The following is a 27,671-nucleotide window of genomic DNA, read 5'->3' as shown; positions in this document are numbered from 1 at the left end:
CATTCTACCCTTTTCCACTGGAAAAAAGAGCAACTTCAAAATCTAATGTCTGAACTTGAAACTCTTGTTTGTCCTGCCCCCTGAGTCAGGAATTCCAGCCCCACGTGCTCTTGTGTGTAGAAGCTGTGGGCTTAGCTGGGGGTGGGGGTAGACCTGCACCTCACCCTCGGGACATTCTGATGGGGATACACGGCTTCTTTCAGATGTGAGAGACAGGACTTTACACAAAAATGTGTAAAGTGCTTTATGGAAAGGCTACTTGGATCCTCGATGGGCCTGCCTGGAGACTTAAGGCTCTTTCTCCTTCAGCGCCTTGGGCCTTCCCCACCTCTGACCTTCGCTGAGTTAACTCTGACTTGTCTTTTTGGTCTCAGACTAAATATCATTTCCCCATCAGCCCTTTACTGCCCCAGCCCCTTTCATAACCTCCCTTTAATCTTTCAAAAAGTACTCTGTGTGCTTTTTAAAAATTTATGCATTTATTAATTTATATTATTTTTGACTACGCTGGGTCTTCGTGGCTGCGAGTACGCTCTTGTCTAGGTGTGGTGAGCGGGGACTACTCTCTAGTTGCGGCGTGCGGGCTTCTCATTGTGGTGACTTCTCTTGTTACGGAGCACGGGCTGTAGGGCGCACAGGCTTCAGTAGTTGTGGTTTGAGGGTTCGAGAGCACAGGCTAAGTAATGTGGTGCCTTGGCTTAGTTGCCCCACAGCATGTGGGGTCTTCCCCTACCAGGGAACGGACCAGTGTCCGCTGCATTGCAAGGCGGATTCTTAACTGCTGGACCACCAGGGAAGCCCTGTACTTGTTCTTACTGCCTATCGCAGATCAGTTTGTGTAGTTGTGTAATTGTGTCTTTAATGTTTGCTTCCTGTAAGCTCCACAAAGGAAGGGTCTGTTTCTGTTTTGTTCATTGCCACATTCTGGTCTCTGCCAGGCACTCGACATTTGTTGAATGACTGCACGAACTGGTCACAGGGCCCTAAAGTTGGCAGGAATGTAGCCAGGGAAGCTTTCTCAGGAAAAAAGAGGAGAGGTGGGCCTGGTGAATAGTTGGATGAGCATGTTTGCTCCATCTTGCTGGTCAGGAAATTCCTCCCTCTGTCTCACCTATATACCCCTTGGGCTGTAATTTATTCTGAGTTGGTCCGTGGTGGGGCCAGAGAATTTCTGGTCTCCACCCTTTGGAGAGTAACCCTTTCTAAGTCTGATTCAGACAGTCCTTCCTCCCCCTCCCTGTGGGCCCCACCCTCCACCTGCTCTTCTCTCAACTGACTCAGCCTGGCGCCCTCTACCCTTCCTTCCAGGGTGTCTTCTCGTAGTCCCCGTCTGTCATAGCCTTCCTCCCTATGTCCTCTCTGATGGCATCTGGCCGGGTCTCCCATCTGGAAGTAGAAGCCACCCAGGGGTCAGACAAGACCTAGGCTTTCTTGGTCACAGACCCTCCCCAGCCTCTTGCCTGGCGTTTGTGGACACCTGACTCCCACAGGAGCCGGTTGGCAACGAAGTCTAATGGTTTGTTTGTGCTAGAATGGAAAACTAGCAGCGAGAAGCCTTATTATTATCCAGCCCCTGATTATTGTTGTCGTCCTGCGTCAGCTTGGTGTCTGCCAGCCTGAATGGGCTTGATGTCTGCCCCCCTCCTGCCTCCTTGCTTCCAAGCTCTGCCCTTTCTCTCCTGTTGTCTGCTTGCCAGGGACCCCCACCCCGGCCCCCTGTGCCTTTCAGCCCTGCCTCCAAGGCCGTAGTCCTTTTTTTCCTCCCTTCTCTCTCGCCTGCCCTCCTCACAATTCTGCTGTCTAGTCTCTTTTCTCCCAAGCTGCCATTCTTCACTCTAAATCCCAGGAAAATCACCTTCTGACAGAGTTTTTCCTTGGCTCTATGGGAGGCAAGTCTCTTCATAATGACTCTGCAAATTTGTAGCACTTTGTGGGTATCAAAATATTTGTACATCCATAAACCCTTGTGAGATGGGGTTGGGTTGGTAAGGAAAAGAGGCTCTGCAAGCTTAAGTGATTTGCTGATTTGCCTTCATGATATGAAAGAATCAGAACCAGTGCCCAGGCCTTCTGATTCTCTGAAGTCTAAACCATTCCCTGTCATTCCGTCTTACTAACCTTCTGGTTGCCTTTCTGCTTCAGCTAAGAAAACATGTCCCCGAGTCATCTGCTCCTACTTTGGAACCTTCCTTTAAGTTGTCTAAGATGTGACCTTCCTCTGCCCTTCACCTAACCCAGCCTCTGTCCCCTTCTTTCTCCTTTCCAGAAAGCTCGGCTCTCTTCCCTGTTCTTCCCCGTTCTCTATTCTTGCCCTGTTGCTTCTTACAGCCTTTGGGTCCTTGTTAATTTCCCTTTGATTTTAGCCCGCTCTATAGGAGTTCCTGCTGTAGGAAACTCCGCTTTCTAGTAATATACGTTTACCCAGCATATAAATTATGGGGCGCTGATTCACATAACAAAAGAGGATTCACTTTCAGTAGCTGCCCTCATTCGTTGCTTTTAAGTGACTATTTGTGGATTATTTTGGAAAAAATGGAGATTAAACCCAAAGCTAGTGTTAGAAACCATAGCACTAGGGAAAGGGGATGTTTTATCTAGATAGCACCTACTTTCTTCTGTTTTTATATCCATTCAACAGAAAGGTACTGAATGTGCCCTTGGGCTTCTCTGGTGGTTCAGTCAGTAAAGAATCTTTTGCAATGCAGGAGACCTGGGTTGACCCCTAAAGAAGGAAATGGCAACCCACACCAGTATTCCTGCCTGAAAAATCCCATGGACAGAGGAGCATGGCAGGCTATATAGTCCATGGGGTCGCAAAGAGTCAGACACAACTGAGTGACTAACACTTTGACCTCTTAAGACTTTGTCTTGCAGAGGACAAACAATTAAAGAATCAGTCACAAAAATGAAATTGGTGCCATGAAAGGGGCTGTGAAAGAGTGCCGTGGGAGCAGGACCACAGTCAGGGAAACTTCCTGGAGGAGATGAGGTCTGTGTTGAAATCTGGAAGGATGTGCACAGGGCATCGAGGTAAAAGGGAGGGGAGAGATGGAGTTGGAAGAGTGGATAGCATGTGCCGAGACCCAGAGGTGAAAAGGGGTGTGGTGTATTAGAAGAACCAAGAACCCTTGCCTTGTCCTTTTCCCCGCTAACCCCCCTCCGCCACAGGATGGGAATGGGTGGGGCTCCAGATAAACCATCCTTTGGATCATCAGCTGTAAGGCAGTCAGATCTGAGCCTAAGGAAGAGTCTCTCTGGCCCACAGAAGGCCAGTGGAATCCAGGGGACAGAGCTCTGGGGCACGTGTGCCATGGGAGGCCTCCTTGGAAGACGAACCAGGCTCCACTTTGAAAACACAACGTCTTGAAACCTTGGTTTCCTCATCTGTAAGGTGGGGTAATAATTCCTGCCTGGCTTCCCTCCAGGTCAGAGGCACAAATGAGATAATGACTGTGGAAACACCTTGTTAAATTTTGAAGAGCTGGGTGGTTGGATGATGGCAGCAGAGACAGCAGCTGGGAGGTGATGAAGTTGATGCTGTTGGCCACAGACAGAGACAGTCTCTGTGCTCATTATGGCAGAGCCAGGATCAAACTCTGACAGCTTGTAATGTTTTATTCGCAAAGGCTTTAAAAACTTGAGGCTTGGGAAGTGAATATTAGAGAAATAAAGGGAAGACACCACCCTCAGGTGCCTGGAAGACTTTGCAAGACCTTCCAGCTCTGAGCAGGGGGATGGCTAGAATGACCTCCCTTCTGAGACTGGGAGTTGTCACCCCAGGCCTGTAGTTCTCTGTTTTCCCTTAGCTGCTGGAGCCAGGCGGACTCTCAGAAGCAAGCTGTTTATCTTGTAGGTTTTTTGGTTTATTTTTAAATTTCTGACTGTGACGGTATTTATTTTTTCCTTTTCCCTTTCCCCACTTCTCCAGCTCAGCATCAGAAAGAGACCATCTGTCCCCGGCCTCGCCTGCGGCCATTTTAGAACCAGCACCAGGCTGCTGCTCGAATTCTGGTCCCCTCTCCTCCCCTCCTCCCTCCCGCACTGCCTGTGTCTCCTCTGGCCACCACATGGGTCAGCTGCCTGCCTCCTGTGGGGCCCTCCATCCAGGAAAACCCTCTGGTCTGGATAAAGCCCCCAGCCCAAGGCGTCCGGGCAGCCAGGTCTGTGGAGAACCTGGGTGCTGAGGCATGGAGGGCATGGCTCCCAGCCTTGGCACGGGCATGGCCCCTGTCCGCTCTGACTGGTTTCTGATCAGAATGGTATTTGTGTTTATGTGTGTGTCGGGTCTGGACTTGCTTCTGCCTCTTCGTGTATCTGTGTGTGTGTGTGTGTGTATTCATAGTCGTGTGTGTCCTCCTGGCGTAGAGACCCAGAAAGAGTGACTTAAAAACTACCCTCTGCCAGCACATAAACCTCCTTCCTGGTTTCTCTCCTGCCCCTCCGCTCCAGGGCACACTCGGTTCCCTCCCCTCCTGTACTCCTTTTCCATAAAAATACTTCAAAGCTGCCGATAAGCAGAGGGTGAGTACTTCACGGTGTGGAACCAGAATAAAAGGATGCACTTCAGTTCCGCAGTGTGGGGTAGGCTTATCCACAGCAGAGTGGAGCGTCAGCTTCAGAGAGGAATGAAGACTAGGATGGGAGTTTTCTGAAGGCCGTCTGGTTTATTACTGGACGTTGTGGGCGACGGGGAGTTGAGGAGGGTTTTAACCTTCCTTTCCAGCTCTCTTCTCTCCAGTTTGTTGGCTCTGTGAGGAGGTGCCTGACGGTCCCCCCTGCTGACTCCGGCCGACTTCCTTTCTCCCACGGGAGTGTCTGTCTGTCTCATGCTTTGGCCTTGGGCCCACTTTCCACACTGAGCCCTTGGTGTAGGAATGGGGGTAACACAACATACTCCCTGGGTTATTGGCAGGTGGGGGGCGGGATGAGACTGACTCAGGCCTCGGAGGGCCTCCTCCTGTTGACACAGGCAGGCGTCTGGACCTGCTGGGTCCTTGGGGCTGTCTGCTTTCTGTGCTTGGGGACGAAGGAAGAGGGAACCTGAGGAGACTTCCTGCCACTTCCCCACCCCCACCGCAGCCCACACATCCACTCCCATTCGCCTCCTCTTACACCCATCCTTTCCCCAAACACACACCCTCCTGTATCTCTTCTCATAGGGGAACACACACACACATCCTTTAGTTGCTTACAGCTAACTGAAGGACATCTCAGTGTCCACTCTCCCCCAGGACAGCCCCCCAAGCCCCTGCCAGCACCGACTGTGCCTGCATCCCTGTGGGCCTCGAGCTGCCGGGGAAACCTATCTGACCCCCACCCCCGCTCCTGGCCCCTTCCCAGTGGCGGCTCCAATAGCAGGGGCTTAGGGTTAGGGGCTTAGGGTTAGTGATCTGGTTGGTCGTGGGACGAGGGACAGGGTTTGAAACTGCATTTGCACGGCAGTCAGTGGTTTGGGGCTTGGATGGTTGGCATGTAGGGGTGGCTTCAAGGCCTTGGTGAGCTGCTAGGAGACTGAAGGCCCCCTCCTCCAGGCTGTGCCTCGGTGCCAGCCCTGCCTGTGCCCCCCTCTTCCTTTTCCTGAGGCCCTGCTGGGTCACAGGAAGAGCTCAGGAAAACAGGCCTATTGTTTTCTTCGGGGAGGGAGGGTGGGAGGCCCTCTCAGCCCAGCCTAGTCTCAGCACCACATAAACAGAGGCTCCACAGGCCCTGGCAGCCCTGCTCTTCCAGGCGAGAGGGTGGTTTGGCCGCAGCCTCCATCACGCCAGCTCTCGTCGGTCCCCTCTGTGGACCGCAAGTTCCCATTCTCCTTCCTGAGTGGCCCTGCGGTTCTTTTCCCCGGCCTTCATCCCCATCACGGGTTCTCTGGGCCTCTGTGGAGTCCTGGTATGCTTGGCGACAGGGGGAGGTGGGGCCGAGGCCCACACTTGTCCTCCTGTCCCCCAGCCCGGGGGCAACCCTGCCTCCTGGCACTGCTCCCCCGTGGAGGGGTGGCTGGGATGGCACCTTGCCTAGGTTAGGGAGGCACAGCAGTTGCAGCAGGAGGACCTGCCAGGGCATATCCCAGTGAATAATCACAGCAGGGCCTGAAGTGCAGGAGAGACTGGACCTTCCCTGGTGTCTTTCCCAAGGATTCTCAGCCCTCCCCAAACTTCAGAGTTCTGGTTCTTTCTACCATTCCAGCAGCTTCCTAGAATCTCCTGGAATTCTCCTAGAATCTCCTGGAAGGGACAGACCCTTCCAGCTCTGAAAATTCTATCTGATTTGTGGGTCAGCAAAAAAGTGGGGGTCAGACTTGCCATTCCTACCTGCTTCTCTGGCAGTTGCCTCACAAGCAGCCTTACCTCTGAGATTTCAGCATGTGTAACTCTTCTCAGCGTGTTAATTCTCCGTGCTGGCGTCTTGATTTATAAGCTCCCTGAAGGTACAGCCAAGGTTTAAGAAGGCACTCTTTGGCAGGCAATTTAAAAAGATCCTGCAAATATTGATGCTAACAGTTTGCATTTATTAAAGTACTTCAGAAACCTCTGTCCCCCTCGGGGGATTTCATCTCCATGCAGAGCAGACAACACACACATGACTCCCCGCTTGGAGGTGGGTGATCTTGAAGCAACAGCACAGGGAGGCATGTGGTCAGAGCAGCACCCAGGCCAGGGTTCAACCTGCCAGCTCTGGGCCACTTCAGGAAATGTTGACCCCAAACCTGAGGGGCTGGCCTGCTTTTACCTTTCTGTCACCCGCCCTTCATCCTGGATTCCCCTGTGACTCCAGACCTCTCCCGTGGATTTCTGGGCACCTGCACGCCAACTGTGAGGGAGCAGTTGGGGTGCTCCTTCTCTCCTCCTGTGTCTTGCAGCCGAGCCTCGTGGCTCCTTCATCCTTGAGCTTCAGTTCTTGCTGCCTGCCACCCCATCCCAGCCAGGCCTCAAACATGGATGCATAAACTCTTCTGCATTTTCTCTTGGGAAATAGTCACCGCCTTCATTTTTCAGCAAACGATTCTTTGGTTTTCAGAGAAGAGGAGAATGCCAGTCAGTGCTGGTCCCCAGGCCTCAGAATAACTGCCTTGCTATTTGTGAAGAGCTCTGTCACCGTCTTCCCCTTGTCCTTTCTCCAGATATGAGCTGGGGCCGAGAGTGAGGTCAGTCCAAGGAGCCCCTTGAGGATCAGCAGAGCAAGGGAGAAAGCTCCCAAGACAGTTTGTGCCCAGTTCTCTCCTGACCAGTCCCAGCAGTGAGCAGAGCCCCCAATGAAGGTACAGGTAGGCACCTTGGGAAGGATCAGGGCCCTGTGCCCAGTCCTCATTTAGCTAACTTCTATTGAGCACACAGCCAAGTGCCGGGGAGATTCTGAAGCAGAAGGCAGTGCCTTCAGGAAGTCTTGGGCTATAGCTGGGCAGATGGACACACTGGAAATCATAAGAGGGGAACTGAAGACAGAGGAGTCTAAGGGAGGGCCCACTCCTGCTGCCCCCTTGCCTACCCCAGGGGTCTCCTCTCTATCCATCCAGCTTTGTGCCTCTTCCCTCCCCCCAGCCCCTCCAGCTCTTTATCTTCCACTTCTTCCAGAAAGCTCTCCTCAACCAAACCCACCTCCTCCTTGCTCTGCTGGCATTTAAAAGTTAAATCAACAAGCATCTGAGCATCTCACGGGTACTTAGAAACACACCTGGTGCTGTGATAAAAACAGGAATTGGCGCCAGCTGATTCGTGCGAGGGCAGTGTCCTGCGTGAGCGGCATGTCACTGCGTGAGTGCACGTGTGGGTCGGGATGAAAGGTGCGTGTGGAGCGCCATCCCTTGAATCGCACCTGGAGGCACATCTCCCTGGAGAGTCACCGCAGATAACATCACTGCTGTCTCTTCGTACCCGAACGCATACTGTAAATCACAGATGACATCATACGGCGTGAAGCCCAGTGCCGCGTAATGTCTCCCTGGCAGTTTTTGAGCTGGATGAGGGAGTCTGTCACGTGTCTTACAGCCCCACTCTTCAGTAACTGATCCGAACACTTTTGCTGCCTTCCACAACCTCTCCACCCACTGAAGACCTGGTGGCTCAAACAGTAAAGAGTTTTCCTGCAATGCAGGAGACCCAGGTTCAGTCCCTGGATCAGGAAGATCCCCTGGAGAAGGGAATGGCAACCCCCTCCAGTGTTCTTGTCTGGAGAATTCCATGGATAGAGGAATCTGGTGGGCTACAGTCCGTGGGGTCACAAAGAGTTGGACTCGACTGAGAAACTGACTTGCACTTTCACTTTCAGGAAATGCTTAGTATCATAAACCCTTGTGAGTGAAAGTAGCCACAGACTATTATTCCACATGCTCACGATTCAACAAAAGTGATTTTGCGTGTGACACAGACAGCTGCCCAGGTAATATAATAAAACATTTGGGCACCCATATCTGTGCAAGTCTGTAGAGCTCTCATACCAGGTGGCAACCGGGTACCACCTGAGGATGGTTCCTGCCCTGAAAGAGCATCTCTTCTACTTTGGGAGATGAGACATAATCATGTGAAAAGTTAAATAATGAGGTTGTGGTCCAGCTTGTTTAGTTGCAAGGAAGCTCTCAAGTGAGGCTGAATACAAGAAGTTGCAGCAGAGACTCTGGAGCCAGGCTATGTGCATTCACATGCTGGTGCTGCCACTTCGTTAGCCATTTGACTTTGGGCAAGTTATTTACCTTCACCAAGCCTCTATTTTCTCATGTGTAAAGTGAGAATCACAATAGTATCAGTGTCGTGGAGTTTTGTGGGATTAAATTAATTGGTAGTACTGCTGTCATGTGGATTTTGATTTACTTGAAGGTTCCGAATCTCACTGCAGTCTGAGCACATGAACAGCGTGCGGCACAGCCAGTTCCTTGGAGCTGGAACTGCAGGGTGATTCTGAGTCGTGGTAAAACCAGGCACAGTGAGCACCAGTCTGTCCCCTGTCCCCCGACTTCCCTCTGCCTCCACTCTGTTCTGTTCTCAGCCGGCCTCTCTGCTCACAACAACCTCTGCCACCCTGACTCTCCAGGCACCTTCCTGGTGTCTTCCCTCTGCGTTTTAGTTGGAATGGCCAAGAGGGAAATTTGCCCTCATTCATCTTTTCTCTTGGTTTCAGACTGGCTACCCTTGGATCAGGAGCCCATCTTTTGGACTCATGAGCTATGATTGGGGTAACAAAGGAACCACATGGTTGAAAACAGGGTCCCTTAGGTAACAGGAACATTGATCAAGGCAAAGCAGGCCTGGAAGTCGAATTTTGAGGGCAGACCTGGGCTCTGCTGCTGCCTGGCTATGTGTAAGCCTGGACATGTTATTAAATTGCTCTAGTATTCCTTCCCTGTAAAATAAATATGCCAATAGCACCTACCTTACAGTTTGCTTTGAGATTATACTTCTCAAGCACTCAGCAGTACCAGAACTAAAGAAAATGCTCAGAACCTGCTAACTGTTTAACTATTACAGGGATGTGGGGAGGGTAGGCAATGAAAGAGAGCTCTGAGACAGAAAATGTGGGAGATGTCTCATGAGGTAGTCAAGGTAAGAGGCACAGGGATGGGACAGATAAGAGTGTCCTTGCTCAGAGAGTCCTGGGAAGGCTGTAAGACCCCAGCCGTCGTCCTTATTGTCGCCCTTGCCTGATTGCTCAAGTCTGGAGGATCACGAGAGAGCAACCACAGAACTGTAGAGTTGTTTAGTGTCTGCCTTCCCCATCAGAACACTGTTACAGCAGGGACTGCCCCATTTTACTTAACTATCTTCCAGAGCCTAACACAACTCCTGGCACACGGTAAGGAAGTAATACATAGTCATCAGGTTGGCAGCTTTGTGGAATGTGGACTTGAGCTTTTAAAATCATATGGTTATGGGGACTTCCCTGTCATTAAGACTCCATGCTTCCAGTGCAGGGCATGCAGGTTCAGTCTCTGGTCTGGGAACTAAGATCCTACATGCTGCGTGGCACGGCCAAAAAAAAAAAAAAAAAAAAAATCATAGAGACAGAACCAGAAAGTTTTTTTCATTGAAAGGGAACCCAGAGACGTTAAGTGACTTGCCCACAAACATACAGCCTGTTAGCAGCAGAGCCAAGAAAAGAAACCAGGTTACCTAATTCTAAATTTTATATGTAGTTATATTTTATCATTGTCTGTGTTTGTCCTAGGACTTTTTCACATGTGTTATTAGCACTTTGAGGGGTCCTTTCCATGTGAGTAGGTTAACTTTCTTAGGGTGACAATTGTCACTGTCAGCAATAATTTATGGAGTAGTATGAGAGGGGCTTTAGGGTTATTATTTTTAACAACAGTTCTATTGATGTGTAATTCACATAGCACAAAATTCACCCTTTCACAGAATTTTAAAGTGGTTTTTGGTGTATTTACAGACTTGCTATCACCACTGTCTAATTTCAGAACATTTTCTTCAGCCCCAAATAAAACCCAGTACCCATTAGCAGTCACTGCAATTCCTTCCTCCCAGCCCCTGGAGGAGAACTAATCGATCTGCTTTCTGTCTCTAAGGATTTGCCTATTACAGACGTTGCATATAAATGGAGCTGTAAATACGTGAAGTTTTTTTTTTACTGCCTTCTTTCATTTAGTGTAATGTTTTCAAGGTTCATACATTGCTGTACCTTGTATCGTCATTACTTCATACATTTTTGTTGCCAAAGACTATTCCATTATTGGAATATCCATAAATGGATACATCACATTCATTCATCAATTGATGGACATTGGGCTGTTTCTACTTTGGGGCTGTTATGACTAAAGCTGCTGTGAACATCTTACGTACAGATTTTTGTGTGTTCGTATGTTTTCAGTTTCATTGGGTATCTACCTAGGAGTCAAATTGCTGGGTCACGTGGTGACTATTTTACATAGAGTTACCTGAGAAACTGCTAAACTGTTTTCCAAAGTGACAGCCCCATTTTACCTTCCCACCAGCAGCTTTTGAGGGCTCCAAGTTCTCCGGATCCTCATCAGTGCTTGTTATTGTCCGTCATTTTGAGTAAAGCAGTCTTCGTGGGTGTGAAGTGGTGTCTTCTTGTGGTTTTGATTCTTACTTCCCTAGTGACTCATAGAACATCTTTTCACGTGCTTATTGGCCACTGTATATCTCTTTTGGAGAAATGTCTATTCAGATCCTTTGCCCATTTTAAAATTATTTGTCTTTTTATTGTGGAGTTATTTTATTCTCAAGTTTTTTTAGTATTCTGTATACAAGTCCTTTATCAGGTATAAATACATGTCCCTTTATCTACATTTCCCTTGTCTCTTACATATAATTTGCAGATGTTTTTTCCAATCCTGTGGGTTGTCTTTTCACCTTCTTGATACTGTTCTGTGAAACACACAGTTTTAGGTGTTGATGAAGTCCAATTTACCTTTTTTTTGGTCTTTTGTTATTTATGCTTTCAGTACCATATGTAAGAAACCATTCCCTGATCCAAGATCATGAAGACTTACGCCTGTGTTGTCTTTTGATTTTTTATTGTTTTAGCTCTTACCTTTTTAGAGCCATGATCCATTTTGGGTTAATTTTTTGTGTATGGTATGACATAAGGGTCCAAATTCATTCTTTTAAATATGAATATCCAGTTTGTTGAAAAAACCGTTGAATGATCTTGGTACCCTTGTTGAAAATCAATTGACCACAAATTGAAGAGTTTATTTTTGGACTTCAACTCCAGTCTATTGATCTGTGTCTGCCATGTGCCTGTATCACGTGGTCCTGATTGCTGTGGCTTTGTAGTGAGTTTTCAACTTGAGAAGTGCAAGTCCTCTAACTTCATTCTTCCTTTTAAAGACATCTTGTCTCTTGGATTCTTTGCATTTTCATATGACTTTTAGGCTAAACTTGTCAATTTCTGCCCAAAAAAGCCACCTGGGTTTTTTATAAAAGTACATTGAATGTGTGGATCTTAATAGTACTAAATCTTCTGATCCATAAATGCAGGATGTTTTTCCACTTACTTAGGTCTTCTTTCATTTCTTTGAACAGTGTTTTACAGTTTTCAGTGTGCATGTCTCACACTTCTTTGGTTTGATTTATTCTTTCTGATACTCTTGTAAGTGGAATTGTTTTTCAGAATTTCCTTTCTGGATCATTACTTGTAGTATACAGAAATAAGAGTTGGTTTTCATATGTTGATCTTGTATCCTGCAACCTTGTTGAACTTGTCAATGAGTTTAATAGATGAGATCAATATGTGACGTTGAGGTTGAAATTCATGGGTTGGATAACTTGTGGTGGGTTAGAATGGCTAGTGATTTACTGGAAAAACAAAAAACACCACCACCACTTGGGATTTGACTTGGCTGACAGGAGAGGTCATCTTTTGGCGGGGCTGGCCCCTGACATAGATAAAAGGGGCATGAGTTGAGTCAGTGCAGAGGAAGGCGCTGTGGCGCCCTTGCAGGAAAGCAGTAGCTCTCCACCACTGAGCCTCCTTTCAGATCCCTGATGCTTCCTTTCGCCCGTTAGTAACTCCCCAAAGCAGCACATCCTCTCCCAAGGGGGCCACTGACCTCCACATTGGAATCACCCAGGGGATCTGTTAAACATACAGAGTCCTCTCCTCACCCCAGACCTGCAGTGCTAAATCAGAATCTCTGGAGCAAGATCTAGGATTCTCACATATCCTAAAGCACCCTGTCTAGCATCTGTTCCCAAGATTTCCAGCCTTATTCAAGCCCCAGACTCCTGCTTAGCAAATGATCTTCCCACCGACGTAATCACCTAAGGCAGAGTCACTGGTTATTCATGGAGCTCTCCCCCATCTTCCTTTGTCTTTAATCTCAATAGAGCAGTGACTCTTCACGTCTCATCTCTTCCTTCCTCTCGCCCTCCTTCATTAGTTACCAGTACCCTTGACCCCATCCCTTTCCACCTGCCAGCAGCTGGCTGGACAAGAACCAGGATGCTGAGAACAGAGTCTGAGCACCAAGGCAAAGAGCTGGAGGAGGCTCCAGAGCTGTGCCCTTGTGCAGGTGGGCAGGCCAGGGCCGCCTGGTGGCTTCCCAGGAGCAGAGCATTTCCCTTTGGGGATGCCCCTTCAGATCGCCACTGAAGAGGGTGGCCACACATGCAGACAGGCAGATATGTGAAGGGCCCACAGCTGAAGTCAGATCAATGCATTAAATCATATTTGAACTGTGGTATTGTGTATTTCTGGGCATTCTGAATCCTTGAGTATGGCACTGTTGTATTTGATCAGTGCTGTATGTAATCCACTGATGCAGTTTACCTACAAATAGATAAATATGCACCCATGTATATTATTAAACAGCAAGTTGTCGGGCATCAGCAGTTGCTTTTTAGTCTTCTTCCCTTAAGTATTTGAGATCTTCCCTATTTTGAAAACCCACTTGTCTGACCTTGCTCCCTCCTCGAGCCATCATCTGCTTTTCCCCTTCCTCTCCAAGTCGGACTTCTCCAGCGAGGGTGCTGCCCCCAGAGCCGTCACTTCCTCATCGCCCCACCTCCCCCCAGCCCCCGCCGTCTGCTCTCACCACTGCAGCCTGCATGGGGTCACCCGGTGGGGACCTCAGTGCTGAGGCCAGTGACGCTTTCCTCAGCCCCCGCCGACCACCTCTGCTCTGTGTCTGTCCTCTGCTCGCCCGTGTGCAGCACGTGGCCCTTCCTCAGGGGCTGGCCTTGGCCCTTCTAATCCTCATTCCCTGTGCACCCACCCTGGACCCCGTATCCCACACTCACAAACTGTCTAAATCTTTCTCCTCAGACCCTTGTTTCTAGCTGCCTGGTAGACGTTGCATCCCCAAACATCTCAGACTTAACATCCAAACCCAGGCTGCTGTCCCTCAGCAGGGCCTGGCCTTCCCTGCTCTTTAGTTCTTGTCACCACTCAGACACCACCTCTTCCAAGGGAGCCTGCCTGAGATTCCCACCCTGAGTCAAATTTTGTCCCCCGAAACCGCCGAGCTGGCTTATTACCCAGTCCAGCTTCCTCTTAGCTGTGTGAGGAAGATGAGGCCCCGGACAGTTAAATACTTGCTCAGGGACACATAGCTATGTCCCCCTAGAAATCACTCTCCAGCCCTCTTTCCTCTACTCCAGACCGGAGTGCCTTCCATTGCTCTCGTGGCGTGTAACCACCGAGTGTCCACGTGTCCACGCTGGGGTGCTTGGCCTGTCTGTAAAATCACATGGCCCTGGAGGGGCTGTCCGTGGTTCTCATACATCACGGTTGAGATCCCCATTGTGCCTCATGGAGAACTTGTCACATAATCAGATAAATATTTAATGGATAAATGAAGAAGACAAAGTCACCTGGCAGATCTCCCCAGATTAGGGCCCAGGGCAGGGCCGATGTAGACACTCACTCAGGCAGTATTTAGCAGTTGTATGATGATGGGGCAACTTTAAGTATCTGGCTGAGGCGTTTGGACTCCCTTCTGGGCAGAGGAGCAAACTCAGGAAGGCAGGGTGAAGCAGAAGGCAGGAGCAGAAGGCAGGATGGTGAGGCAGGCGCTCCAGGAGGGGAGGGGGTGGGGGGATGGGCCTGGAGTAGCAGCTTCGGGGATGGAGAGAAGGAGACACACGGGCGTCTTGAAAGGAGAAGGAACTGGGGAGAGGATGCTGCCAAGGTGGGGCTTGGGTGAGGGTGGTGCTGCCGTCGAGAAGCAGAGTAGGGCCAGGCCTCCGTGGAGCATGTTCCCTGGAGGATGTTTCGGACCAGGACTCCTGTGTCACACGCACAGTCTCAACTTAATTCTCAGAATAACCATTTCAAGTAAGTGTGGTCAGCCTGGCCGGGGCTTGAGACCATTAAATCCATGTTTGAGCATGAGTGTCTGACCTCACAGGCTGTCCTTTTATCCCTCGGTGCCTCCCAAGCAGAGCCTAAGGAGACAGACTGGGAGCTCAGGTTACAACCTCTGTTTGTGTGGATCTGAGGTGGTGATGCTGTCATTGTGACACTGCCAGGCCACTCATATCCCCCTCTTAGATTAGGAACATCAGAAAATGAAGTCCATGTGTCCTTTCTCCTGTCTCCATCCATCTCAGAAAGAATTAAGATGGAAGAAAGGACTTCCCAATGGTTAAGAGTTAAGAAGCCCCAGGATGGATGAGGCCATTCTCTGTGAGAGATTTTTTAGAGAAGTGAGTTCCCTTCAAGCCTCTGAGTCTAGACTTGCAGGTGAACAAGATAACTTCTGGGTCCCTTGAAGCTCTCAGGTTCAAGCAGACCTTTTGTCAGCTCTCCCTTTCCTGTGGGGCCTGCTGATTTTTAGACCTATTCAAGGGTTTTGTTTTGTTTTGTTTAGTAACGTAAGTTGGAGCTAAGTAATTGAACATAGAACCAGGAAATTCTTCCTCTGGCCAGCCCAGGCCCCTTCAGAGCAGGTGGAAGGAGTCCCTCTGCAGCTTCTGTCAAGGCTCCCGCAAACCCAGCCAGTTCTGGAATGTTCTTTCAGGCTGCTGCTTGCAACGCCCTGGGCTAGGTGCTGGACAGGCAAGTAAGCAGGGAGGATTCAGTCCCTTCCTTCCAGGATTTACAGACAAGTCGGTGCACAGTTATGGCATGTGGAGGCACGGGCTCTGATGAGGATGTCCGGGAACCAGAGCCACATTTCCGGTCCTCCCCCTGAGGCCGGGGTCTCCCTGATCTCCGGCCCACCCAGGTTACCTTCCACGTCCCCTTGCTGCAGTGGGCGAAGGAGGAGGCTTTCCTTTGGTTTGTTTGGTTTTGGGAGTTTCTTTGGTTGTTTTTACAGAAATCCCATCTTGGTTTTCAAAATCAGAGAGAAAGGAGCTTTATATGATATACTTTGAGGTTTGTCGGCAAGGAGGCATGGGTGTTGGCTGGGGAGTTTGTTTCCTGAGTGGCATGTGCCTCCGCTTCATCCTGCAGGTGGGGGAGAGCCTGCCTGTGACTCCAGGTGCCCCAGGCTGACCTCGGCCTACAACCCCACCTCCCAATCCCTCTCTCTCAGAAAGGAGCCCTGCCAGAGGGTGCAGGTGGCCTCCCTGCAGCTGCTGCTCAGCCCAGCAGGCCATGAGCCTCTTCGGAGGCGTTTGTCTGAGCCCTGCGGGCCCTCACCCCTCCTCTCCCAGTACCACTTGACTCCAAACAAGGGGAACTGAAAGTTCTCCCTTCGCACCGCCTCTCCCTGCTCTCCATCCCCCTCCCCCCTCCAGATCCCTCTACCCCACCAAATGCTGGGAGCCCTGGGCTCAGAACTGGGAAAGGGGAGAAGGGTGGCTCTCGTGCTCCGGCTTCTAACTTTCCTCATCCCTGCTTTTACTTTTACTGCACACACGCCTGTGCCAGGGACTGACTTAATAAACATTTTGTGGGCGTTGCCCCATTTGAAGTTGCCACCAGCCCAGAGGTGGGTCCTCAGGTATCCCCCCGTGCAGATGAGGCCACAGGCTCTCAGAGGTCATCACTGAGTTTGAAGGCAGCAGCCTGTCTAAATAGCCAGCAGGGCTGTGCCTCCTGTCTACTCTCCCCTTCTTCCGGCTTTCCCTTCCCCAAACGTGAACTCTGACCCAGTCTCAGGAAAGGGCAGCTCCGGTCAGCCCCCCAGCAGCCCCATTGACACAGTCACGTTCACTTTCAACTCCTGGTCGAAGAGCCTTCCCCACCTCTGGCTCGTGTTCCTGTTCCGAAGTGCTAATACCTCATCCTTCTCTCCCCCGGCCCCCTCAGGACCCTGCAGGCATCTTCGAGCTGGTAGAGGTGGTCGGCAATGGCACCTATGGACAGGTGTACAAGGTGAGGCTCTGGGTGTGGTGGGAGGGGGCCCTCTCTCATGGGCCTCTCTGGAGTGGGCTGCGGTCTGGAGATTTGACAGGGGCTGGAGGGATTACAGGGGCTAGGGGCCCTGGGAAAGGAGGGGACCCAGGGAAGGAGAGGAAAGGGATAAAGTCAGGAGGAAAGGAAGCAGCGAGAGGCGGGTGTTTTTACTGGCCTCTACCTCTGAGCTTAGAACCAGCCCTGGGTGTGGCAGGAATAGTCTGGAGCTGGGTGGGGTAAAGAACAGGATGCAGAAGGCAATGGGAAGGGTATGGGACATGTGTGACCGAGCTCAGAAGTACAGGTTTGGCTTCTCCTCAGTCCACAGGAGACCCAGGACTCGGGGTCAGTGGGACCTAGACGGGGCACCCTCAGCAGAGGGGAACCCACTGTCTTGAGCTGCCCTGACCAGCCTGCAGCAGGACTGGGACCGGAGCTCAGGCCTTCTGCTTTTGAGGCTGCCTCCCTCCCCCGCCTCCACAGCAGAGGCATTTCCTCGACCACGGACTGTGGCTTTTGGCCTGGCCAGTCTGGCCCTTCACGTGGTCTAACCACTGGTCACACTCCACAGGGGAGGCAGCCGCAGCAGAGAGGTACTCAAGGTGGATGCTGTCCCCAAGCACATGCCTGGCTGCTTCAGCTCCAGATACAGCTCTTGGCCTCTTTACAAGTCCCCTGTGTCTCAGGGACCAGGGTTTCCTGGGTCACTGGGACTACCCACCTGTCTCTTACCCTTCTTCTCTGTAAGCTTTGGAAAGCAGGTGCACCCCCCCACCCCAGTCACCCCATCTCTTGCCTAGTTGTTGCCATGGAAATAGCAGCTCTGTGTTGTTCTGCTTCTCTGGGCTTGGGGTCGTGAAAAACTGCTGGGGATAAAAGTAATCCCTGGGCTGGCAGTCCCCCCAGACACACCTTTCTCCTCCCCAGGAAGCCCTGGACTTTCCTACTGGAGCATGAGATGACTCCTGCTAGGGATTTTGGAAGGATGGGAGGGGCAGAAGGGGAATGGCAGGGACACACTCTACAAGAAGTTTCTTCCCATTAGCACTGGTGCTGGGGTATCCACACAGCAGTCAGCTCTCCCGTGTTTCTCCAAGTTCCCTGAAATCTCAGCCCTGTCTACTCTCTCCTGTTAACAGTAGTAAAAAGCCCTGTGTATGTGTCTGAGGAGGGGCGGGTAGTGATTCTGGGAAAGGCCTCCTGTCCAGAGAGGTGAATCAGGAGAGGACCCAGGCAGTCTGTCTTGCATAGAAGATACTGGAGAGGCAAAGCCCTCCTCCCCCAGCCACCTCTCCCAGCTCCATGCCGCTTCGTCTGAGGATGGAGAGGGAACCTTCACTCCCTGCTCTAACTTTCAGACAAGGCTGTCTAAGCCAGAGAGGCTGGGACAAAGCACAAGTGTCTCTACCTCATCCCTCTTGAGTGTTTCAGGAGAGGAGACCCTTCGCCATTATCCAGCTTAGCACTTGGAATCCAGGTGCGGTGATTTTCCTACGACCAACTCATAAACTGAGGTGTCTAGCCAGGGGCATTTTCTAAGATAGAAAGCAGCCAAAAATTGTGGCCTTTCCCAGAATTAAGCCCCTCCTGAGTGCAGACCTGAACCCCCCATGCCTGGCTGTCTGTCCTGCAGGGTCGGCATGTCAAGACTGGGCAGCTGGCTGCCATCAAAGTCATGGACGTCACGGAGGTAAGGGGTGTGTAGGGCAGGGGGAGGGTTGGAGTGTTGAGAAGGGGGCTTGTGGGGGGGACTCTCAGGGTTCACCTCCCCCCATTCACGCAGGATGAGGAGGAAGAGATCAAACAGGAGATCAACATGTTGAAAAAATACTCTCACCACCGCAACATCGCCACCTACTACGGGGCCTTCATCAAGAAGAGCCCCCCAGGGAACGACGACCAGCTCTGGGTGAGGAGCGCCCCTGGCCTGCCCCAGTTAGTGCATCTGCTCTCCTGCCTCTGATCACAGCTCCTGAGAAAGCAGCACATCAAATATGTGTGGGTGGTGGCAAGATCTGGGCCCCTCCCAGCAGCGCACAAGCCTCTCAGGACAATTACTCTCCAATTACTCGGCCATAGCTCACTTAGCTCTTTGGGGCCTCCCCCAAATTCCCTCCAGGCTTGGAACATTCCTAAGAGTCATCGCCTTTCCCGGCCTGGGCACTGTTGCCTGCTAATTCCCCGGCCTCACCCTTTTTGGGGCTCAGCCCAGCAGGAGGAAAGGGCAGCAGGGAACACAGCCATGGCTGGGGGACTGGCGCTCAGACCAGGTCCCCCTCCCAGCAGTTGCTGGACAAGTACTTATTGAGCGCCCTCTGTGTACCCTGCACAGATAGTCATGAGTTGTGGTCCCTGCCTCCAAGGCACTTACTCTTTTTTGGGTGGGGAGAGACACAGGTAGAGAAAGGTAACCAGCTGTGTGTAGTGGGAGATTATCAAGGGCTAGAAGCTGAGTGCTAGTGACCCGGCGTCCCCTTGTGGACCCCATCCTCCCATCCAGCTGTGGGAGGGGCACCCCAGATGTGCAAATTACCTCTTTGGTGCATGCAAATAGAGGTACTTCAGGCCTCCTTTTTTTTTTTTTTTGCATTGGATGCAGCTTGTAGGAAACATACAGTGAAAATATTTGGACAGGAGTACTGATCCCCAAGGATTTGTTTGGCCTCTGCTCTGGGTCCCTAGAGGTGCCGGCCAGCCAGAGTTATCTCCCTGCCTCGGCCTGGCCTGTTTACAGACTTTGTGCTGAAGCCTCAGGTTCCCTTCTGCAGCTCTCTGGTAGCCCCCAGCTCTGTCTTGTCTCTCTAGCAGACCTGGGGACTTGCTTACTCTGAGCCCCTTTCTTGTCTCTCTGTTAGGGGTTGACCAGCTTTTCCTTTAAAGGGCCAGACATATCTGGGGTTCTGCGGGTCATAAGCTTCTAACAACTGCTCAGCTCAGCCATAGACAATGCAGAGATGAAAATAGGAGTGTCCCTGGACTCCAAAGAGCTTTATTTAAGATGCTAAGATGTGAATTTCATGTGATTCTTCCTTTGATTTTTATTCCAGCCATTTAAAAATGTAAAAACCATGCTCAGCCTCTTGGCCATAGCTTACCCTGCTCTGGAGCAGTGGTTCGTCACTGTTTGGGTTTTATGGTTCCCAGTGAGGATCTGATGGAAGCTTTGGCTCCTTCCCCAGGGAAGAAGCACAAACCCACGTCATTCTGCCTGCAAGTTCAGGGACTCCCTGGGCTCCTCCTCTGGACCCAGACTATCACCTCCCTGAGCCCACCTGCCCTGTGTCTCCCAGATCTGTCCCCTTCCCCTCCTAATCTCACCAAGTTCTGTGGCTTTTACTAGGGGTCTCATGGCCCCTGCTCTCCAGCTCATACGGTTCTGACCCAAGGACTCCAGTCCTCCCCCAGGCGCCTGGCAGGGGAAGGAGGCCTTGCCTGACAGATACTTTTCCCTCCGGTGCCTCCCTGGGACCATAGCTGGTGATGGAGTTCTGTGGTGCTGGTTCTGTAACGGACTTGGTGAAGAACACGAAAGGGAATGCCCTGAAGGAGGACTGTATAGCCTACATCTGCAGGGAGATCCTCCGGGTGAGCCAGGCCCCTCCCTGCCTCCTGTTCCCATCTCCCTGGAGGCGGGCCTTCCCTGCACTCACCGGGAAGGAGCTGGAACTGTGCCCCCCAGGAGCAGATGGCCTGATGCGGGTGCGGGTGGAGAACCCTCAGAAGGACCCAGCACCTCTGTTTCCCAGCTCTGCCCTTTCTCCTTGGGACCCTGCAGCTGGGTCCTCCAGAGCCTCCTGTCTGAGGACACTGCCCCCAAAGCTGAGCCTTTACCTGGGCTCCTGACTCCCAGCTGGAGAGGGACGGCTCCCCCAGCCCAGCCCAGCCCAGCCCAGCCCAGTGCCTCCCCCACCCCTCGACTCACATCCTTGTCCTCTAACACCAACACTACTTCCTCCCATCCCTGCTGCCCCAGGGTCTGGCCCATCTTCACGCCCACAAGGTGATCCACCGAGACATCAAGGGGCAGAACGTGCTGCTGACAGAGAATGCCGAGGTCAAGCTAGGTACGCCGAGGCCTTCTGACCTCTAGCACGGAGTTGGGGACCCGTTTGTTCATTCCCTCTAGTGGCTCAAGCCCACCTGTCTACGGGCTGGGGGATTTGCACGCCGCCTTCTGCTGAAAGCCGCTGGAGAAGCTTTTTGTGTGCTCCCTGGTGTGTGCGGGTGCTGGGCCGGCCCCTCTGGGGCGATGGGCTTGTTTGGCACCTTCTGCCTGGAATGCTATCCCTTGGTCCTTTCACCCTGGTTTCTCCCCCAGACACAGGAAGACTAGGTCAGGGCCTTTGGGATGGATGTTGATGGGGTGGAGAGGTGGCCGGGTGGGGCTTGCACAGGACAGCCCGGAGCGGGGCGCAGGTGCAGCGTTCCATCATGGCCTCTAACTCTGCCCTCCCAGTGGATTTTGGGGTGAGCGCACAGCTGGACCGCACGGTGGGCAGGCGGAACACGTTCATCGGGACCCCCTACTGGATGGCCCCCGAGGTCATCGCCTGTGATGAGAACCCTGATGCCACCTACGATTACAGGGTATGGGCGGGGAGGCAGCCAAGGGTAGGAAGTGAGATGGGGGCAATGGGCAGGTTGAAAATATTGGGAGCTTGAGCAGGTCGGGGAAAGAAATGAAGGCCCAGGGTTGTGGTAGCAGTGAGGCTGGGGAAGGGATTGTGGCCAGGAAAGTACGGATGGGGAGGGTGGGGGAGCTGGAGGACAGTGAGGATTAGAGCAGAGGGGCCTCAGGAAGGGTATGGACCAGGAAGCAACCCGGAGAAGAGAGACTGGGGATAGTGGGAGAGGGGAGTGAGTGGTCAGCAGCATTCACCTGTCCCTCTTCTCATGCCTCCACAGAGTGACATTTGGTCTCTAGGAATCACAGCCATCGAGATGGCAGAGGGAGCCCCCCGTAAGTGCAGGCTCTGGGAGCGAAGGGAGGGCCCAGAAGGAGCTGTAGGGAGGAGGTGGGGTCACGGGCGGCCCGTGAGACCAGCTGATGGCACCTCTTCTGTGTTCCAGCTCTATGTGACATGCACCCCATGCGAGCCCTCTTCCTCATCCCCCGGAACCCGCCGCCCAGGCTCAAGTCCAAGAAATGGTAGGTCTCGGGGGACTGGCGTTTAGCAAGGAGGCCTCCACCTTACCCCCTACCCCCAGGCCTGGGTCTGCACTGCAGAAGAGGGGGCGGGTTGGTGGGGCACCTGGTGTGGGGGACACAGGGAGATAGGAGGAAGGTCGGTGACTTTTGGAAGAATGAGTCCCCCCTTCTTCCTGGAACCACCCCCTTTCCGACATGAGCCACCATCATCTCCAGGTCTAAGAAGTTCATTGACTTCATTGACACGTGTCTCATCAAGGCTTACCTGAGCCGCCCACCCACCGAGCAGCTGCTCAAGTTCCCGTTCATCCGCGACCAGCCCACCGAGCGCCAGGTCCGCATCCAGCTCAAGGACCACATCGACAGATCCCGGAAGAAGCGAGGCGAGAAAGGTCAGTGGGTGGGGAGGGAGGTGGCAGGTCTGGAATATACATCCACCGCCCCTACTCCTCTTCACCAGCCCTGGCTTCCCCTCAGGCCCCCTTCCAGGCCCAGCTCTTCCTATCCAAGGAGATCTCCTTTCCCAAACTTCCAATCCCAGAGGGCTTTTTCCACTTTATGTGGGGAGGTCTAGAACTGCTCATGTGCATGTGTGAATGCGAGGACACCTCCCACCCACATCCCACCCACTGTGGGGTCCCATCCCCATCTCTGTCAAGGCCCAAACCTGGGACCCACCGTCGCCCCCATTGCTCCAAGGAGGCATGCCATCCAGACAGACCTTACTGGTTATCCCTGGTTATCCCTGGGCTAGGGTGGGGTCTGGGGCACTGGGTGAAGAAACAGCAGTGATCTCCCCCCTGCAGAGGAGACGGAGTATGAGTACAGCGGCAGCGAAGAGGAGGACGACAGCCACGGAGAGGAAGGAGAGCCAAGGTGGGCCTGGCAGGCGGAGGGGGGGCCATCACCGTCCAGGGACAACAGTGGCCCTTGGCTCGGGGACTCAGCCTGGGGGTGGTGAGCACAGACAGCTGGAACCATGGGACGGAGGCCCTGTGTGCTGAGACGGAACGGAACGAATGCCGGAGCTGGAGGGAACTCAGGGCTGCAGGCCGGGGTGTTGAAGGAGTGTGGGCCCAAGGTGGGGCAGAGGGAGGACAGGTCTCTGGTCATCCGGGAGCGACCGGAGGCGACCCCATCTGGGTTGCTGAAGCACCTGTTCAGGGCTTTCTGGGGGAGGGTGGCTTCTGACCCGGAAACTCCCGTGTACCATCTTGCCCAGCTCCATCATGAACGTGCCGGGGGAGTCGACCCTCCGCCGGGAATTCCTCCGGCTCCAGCAGGAGAACAAGAGCAACTCGGAGGCTTTAAAGCAGCAGCAGCAGCAGCTGCAGCAGCAGCAACAGCGAGACCCGGAGGCGCACATCAAGCACCTCCTGCACCAGCGCCAGCGGCGCATCGAGGAGCAGAAGGAGGAGCGGCGGCGGGTGGAGGAGGTGTGGGGGCGGGGCAGGTCGGGGGGCGGGCCCTCCCGGGAGGGCCTGACCTGACCGGGTCCTGGTCCCGCCGCTTGTCCGCTTAGGGCAACATGAAGAAGAGGGAGCGAGGGGGGCCTCCCAGCCCCCTGCCTTCAGACTTGCAGGGAAGGGCTCTGTCCTGAGGGGCCCCTAAGGCACCCGCCAGGCCAGTGTGGGTGGTGGTACCCTCAGCGTCCCTTCAGAGCAGAGTTTTCTAAAAAAGCCACTCTGTCTCCCTTTCCTCGTGTCTATATGTAAACCTCAGCTCTGGGGTTTGCGTGCTGTTTCCCTTCAGACCCGGGGAGGCTGAGGGTCTCTCCTCAAACCCCTCCCTGTCCTGGTCACCTGTACCTCCAGCAGGTGCCCCATCTGTAGGTGAATAAGATCCTTTGAAAGGCCCTCCTTCTAGTTATGGTTGTTGGGGCTTAGATTTGCTTCCTACAAGCTTGTCCAGTGCATTAATTGGAGGTGGATGGGAGAAATTAATTTTAATTAATAGAGAATCTTATTTTTAAGTAGCTGCAGTTTTTTAAATCCCAATTTAAAAAGTACTTTGTATGCGTGTATAAAGGTATTTATTTTGCAGGGGGCACGGTGGGGAAGAAGAGACATTATAGATTGGTTAAAATTTTGCCTTAAATGATGGGATTTTTGTTGAAACAATTACATGATCCAAAGTTCATGGAGGCTGAGCTTAATTTAAAAGTTATCTGAGCAGTAGGCTTCCCTAATAGCTCAGTTAGTAAAGAATCCACCTGCAATGCAGGAGACCCTGGTTCAATTCCTGGGTCAGGAAGATCCGCTGTGGAAGGGATAGGCTGCCCACTCCAGTATTCTGGCCTGGAGAATTCCACAGACTGTATAGTCCATGAGGTCACAAAGAGTCGAACAGGACTGAGTGACTTTCACTTTCAAGCAGCAGGAGATAGGCAGAAGCGTCCACACTGCCTGCGTACTGCTCCCCAAAGTGGGCCCCTATCTTCATTGAACGAAAAATAATTTTCAAGAAAGGCTGCTCAAGAGAGCCTAGTACAAATTACTCTTAATAAATACGGCTTTCAGGTAGCAGAATAACCAAAATCTGTGTCTACCAAGGTGTTTCCTGGAAAAGGCCTGATGTATCTTTAGGGCTTGTGCTCTTTCTTTCTTTCCTTCCTTTATTTATTTATTTTTTGGCAGAAAGATTGTGAAAGTTATTAAGTGAATGTGACCTGGGCTACTGATGTTGCCCAGGGTCCCTCGCTAAGTCCCTTTTCTGTGCATGAGCACCTGGTGCCCTCTTGTGGCTGAAGGCTACCACTGCAGCCCACTCCCTTTGGCCATTAAGGTCCAGGTTCATTTGAGAGGCCAGTAGCCGGGACATGGGGGACACTGTTGTGAACTCTGGGTTTTGTTTGGTGACGGAATGGATGGGGGACGGTTCTATCCAATTAGGCCCCCTCCTCTTGGCAGCTCCCATCCCAAGCCCACAGCCATTTAGACATCAGCTCCTCCCGAGCCAGGCCCCTCTGGGCTCTCATGTGAGGGTAGGTAGGTTTGTAGAAGCAAGTTGAAGCCACCCGCTCTCAGCGCCTTCCCCGGTGAGATGGAGCCCAGCCCAAGAGGGACAGAAGCGGGCTGAGGTGGGTCCCTGCTTCCGCGTGCAGTGCCGCCCTGTGTCTGGTGCGGTCCTTCAGGCTGCCTGTCCCCTCACCCGCAGCAACAGCGGCGGGAGCGGGAGCAGCGGAAGCTGCAGGAGAAGGAGCAGCAGCGGCGGCTAGAGGACATGCAGGCCCTGAGGCGGGAGGAAGAGCGGCGGCAGGCCGAGCGCGAGCAGGTACAGCGCCCCCAGTGCACACCGGACTCACCCCTTCCCGCCCTGGCCTCCCCTCCTGCTCCTGCTGCCTGCCTGCCCTGCTCCCCAGGCCCCTTCCCCTTCTCTCCCTCCCCCAAAATTCCTCCTATCTTTTCCAGCTTCACTCTTTCTCTCTGTTTTCTCCCACCCTTCAACCCCCGACCCTGGCTCCCTGCCCTCCTCCTGTCTCTGTGCCTTCATTCCCCATCTCTTTGCCCCCCTCCCTGACTCCTGCCCCCTGCACCTTCCCTCATGGGGCCTCCGCCCCGGTGTCCTCCTCATCCCCTGCCTCCGTGGGGCTCATCCCACCCTGGCCTCTCTTTTACTCTCTCCCACCCCCCACCCCGGCCTCCTCCTCATCCTCACCCCACTGACCCCATCTTCCAACTCCTTCGCCGCCGCTGCCGCCCCCCACCCCCCTGCCTCTCCCTCTCTCCCTGCCCTCTGCCCCCCACCCCGCCCCCCAGGAGTATATCCGTCACAGGCTAGAGGAGGAGCAGCGACAGCTCGAGATCCTTCAGCAACAGCTGCTCCAGGAACAGGCCCTGCTGCTGGTAACGGGGTCCCCAGCTTCCCCTGGGAAGACGCGCATTCAGATCATCTCCGCTGCAGTGGGACGGGAGCACTTCAGGGGAAGGGGTCACCTGGGCATCAAGGGAAGAGACCTCTCCTCTCTAGGCAGTTGGAGGAGAGCAAGGGCGTGCCTGCTCTGGCTTCCAGGGCTCACCCTGCTGAGCCCCCTCTCCCTACCCTTGGGCCCAGGAATACAAGCGGAAGCAGCTGGAGGAGCAGCGGCAGTCTGAGCGCCTGCAGAGGCAGCTGCAGCAGGAGCACGCCTACCTCAAGTCCCTGCAGCAGCAGCAGCAGCAGCAGCAGCTTCAGAAGCAGCAGCAGATCCTGCCTGGGGACCGGAAGCCCCTGTATCACTACGGTCGGGGCGTCAACCCTGCCGACAAGCCAGCCTGGGCCCGAGAGGTACTCAGCGCCTCCTCTGCTGCCTGAGACTCCGTCGGTCATTGCGCATGGGAGGCCCCAGGGAGGGGAAAGGGCAGGCGGTGCGGCCGGGCGGTACTGGAGAGGTCGGGATGTGACTCGGAGAACAGGACAAAAGCCGTCCTGCTTGGCGTCCTGTCACATCACAGGTGGAAGAGAGAACGAGGATGAACAAACAGCAGAACTCCCCCTTGGCCAAGAGCAAGCCAGGCAGCACAGGGCCTGAGCCCCCCGTCCCCCAGGCCTCCCCCGGGCCCCCAGGACCCCTTTCCCAAACTCCTCCTATGCAGAGGCCGGTGGAGCCCCAGGAGGGACCGCACAAGGTGAGTCTCTCCCTGTTCCTGTCTTCACACACAGACACGGGGGGGGGGGGGGCCTCGCGTGTACACACACGTGCACATGCCTAGAGCCAGGGGCCACAGACCTCAGGACATGCGGGCAGAGACAGGCACACGTCTGTCTCTCTGTCTTACCTGTTCTCCGGCTCCAGGAGCCCCTTTCGATGGATAGTTGGAACTCAGAGGCTTGACCTGCCCCTTCCTGCCCGCCCAGGCCCCAGCTCCCATGTGGGGGCGTGCCACAGAGCAGGCGGCCCACCCTCCCTGGTCTCTCCCCGCAGAGCCTGGTGGCACACCGGGTCCCACTGAAGCCATATGCAGCGCCTGTACCCCGCTCCCAGTCCCTGCAGGACCAACCCACCCGAAACCTGGCTGCCTTCCCCGCCTCCCACGACCCCGACCCTGCCGTGCCCGCACCCACCGCCACGCCGAGTGCCCGAGGAGCCGTCATCCGGCAGAACTCAGACCCCACTTCCGAAGGGCCTGGCCCCAGCCCGAACCCCCCAGCCTGGGTCCGGCCTGATAATGAGGCCCCTCCAAAGGTAAGGGCAGCCTCGCAGAGCTGGAAGAGGGCAGAGGAATGGGGGGGATGGAGCGGGGCTGATCAGCGGGCAAGGTGGACGCAAGCTTGGGGGTCTGAAGGGAATAGAAGGGTGAGGAGTCCAGCCTGGCCCATCCCGCAGGGGTCACCCTGATGTCTGGTGGGCGGGCCGGCAAGCGAGTGTGTCCAGGTGTTTCCATGGTGCATGTGGGAGCAGAAGAGGCCCCCGGGGCTTCAGGGAGCACCAGGGGCAGACTTGCTGCTCAGATCCCAGCTCTGCCGTCTCCCCGCCTTGTGAAACTTGGACAGAGGCCATCAGCTTCCCCGACTTAAGTCTGCTTCTCCATCAAGGCGGGGGGTGCCCCTTCCAGGGTCTCGAAGAGGGGCCTGGTGTCCGCCGTGCCGTCACGGAGCCCTGACCCCTTCCTTCCCTCCTCAGGTGCCTCAGAGGACCTCATCAATCGCCACTGCCCTTAACACCAGTGGGGCCGGAGGGTCCCGGCCAGCGCAGGCGGTCCGTGCTAGGTAACGCCTAGCTGGGGGCGGGCAGCAGCCTAGGGCTCGGGGCGGGCGGCAGAGGGCAGTGTGCCAGGTTGCCCGCTTAGGG

General features: G+C 53.6%; 1 protein-coding gene across 14 annotated transcripts in view; it reads left to right on the top strand.

Moving 5' to 3' along the window:
- MINK1 (misshapen like kinase 1) overlaps positions 1-27,671 on the top strand; it is a 46,547-nt gene that overhangs the window by 13,516 nt on the left and 5,360 nt on the right. For 6 of the 14 annotated variants that reach the window (XM_043903562.1, XM_043903555.1, XM_043903554.1 and 3 more), the window contains exons 2-18: positions 16,666-16,731; positions 18,386-18,442; positions 18,536-18,661; positions 20,227-20,337; positions 20,726-20,816; positions 21,209-21,339; positions 21,658-21,712; positions 21,823-21,901; positions 22,118-22,293; positions 22,708-22,777; positions 23,124-23,337; positions 25,058-25,174; positions 25,660-25,746; positions 25,955-26,167; positions 26,335-26,508; positions 26,805-27,065; positions 27,504-27,589. In XM_043903562.1, coding sequence (XP_043759497.1) covers positions 16,666-16,731; positions 18,386-18,442; positions 18,536-18,661; positions 20,227-20,337; positions 20,726-20,816; positions 21,209-21,339; positions 21,658-21,712; positions 21,823-21,901; positions 22,118-22,293; positions 22,708-22,777; positions 23,124-23,337; positions 25,058-25,174; positions 25,660-25,746; positions 25,955-26,167; positions 26,335-26,508; positions 26,805-27,065; positions 27,504-27,589 — 2,114 coding nt within the window. The remainder of the gene's footprint in view (positions 1-16,665; positions 16,732-18,385; positions 18,443-18,535; positions 18,662-20,226; positions 20,338-20,725; positions 20,817-21,208; positions 21,340-21,657; positions 21,713-21,822; positions 21,902-22,117; positions 22,294-22,707; positions 22,778-23,123; positions 23,338-25,057; positions 25,175-25,659; positions 25,747-25,954; positions 26,168-26,334; positions 26,509-26,804; positions 27,066-27,503; positions 27,590-27,671) is intronic. The other 8 variants (XM_043903569.1, XM_043903567.1, XM_043903561.1 and 5 more) reach the window with 3 other exon arrangements.

The sequence above is a fragment of the Cervus elaphus genome, chromosome 5, assembly GCF_910594005.1.
Source record: "Cervus elaphus chromosome 5, mCerEla1.1, whole genome shotgun sequence".
NCBI classification, from domain to species: Eukaryota; Metazoa; Chordata; class Mammalia; order Artiodactyla; family Cervidae; genus Cervus; species Cervus elaphus.
This window is presented reverse-complemented; position numbering and strand designations above follow the sequence as displayed.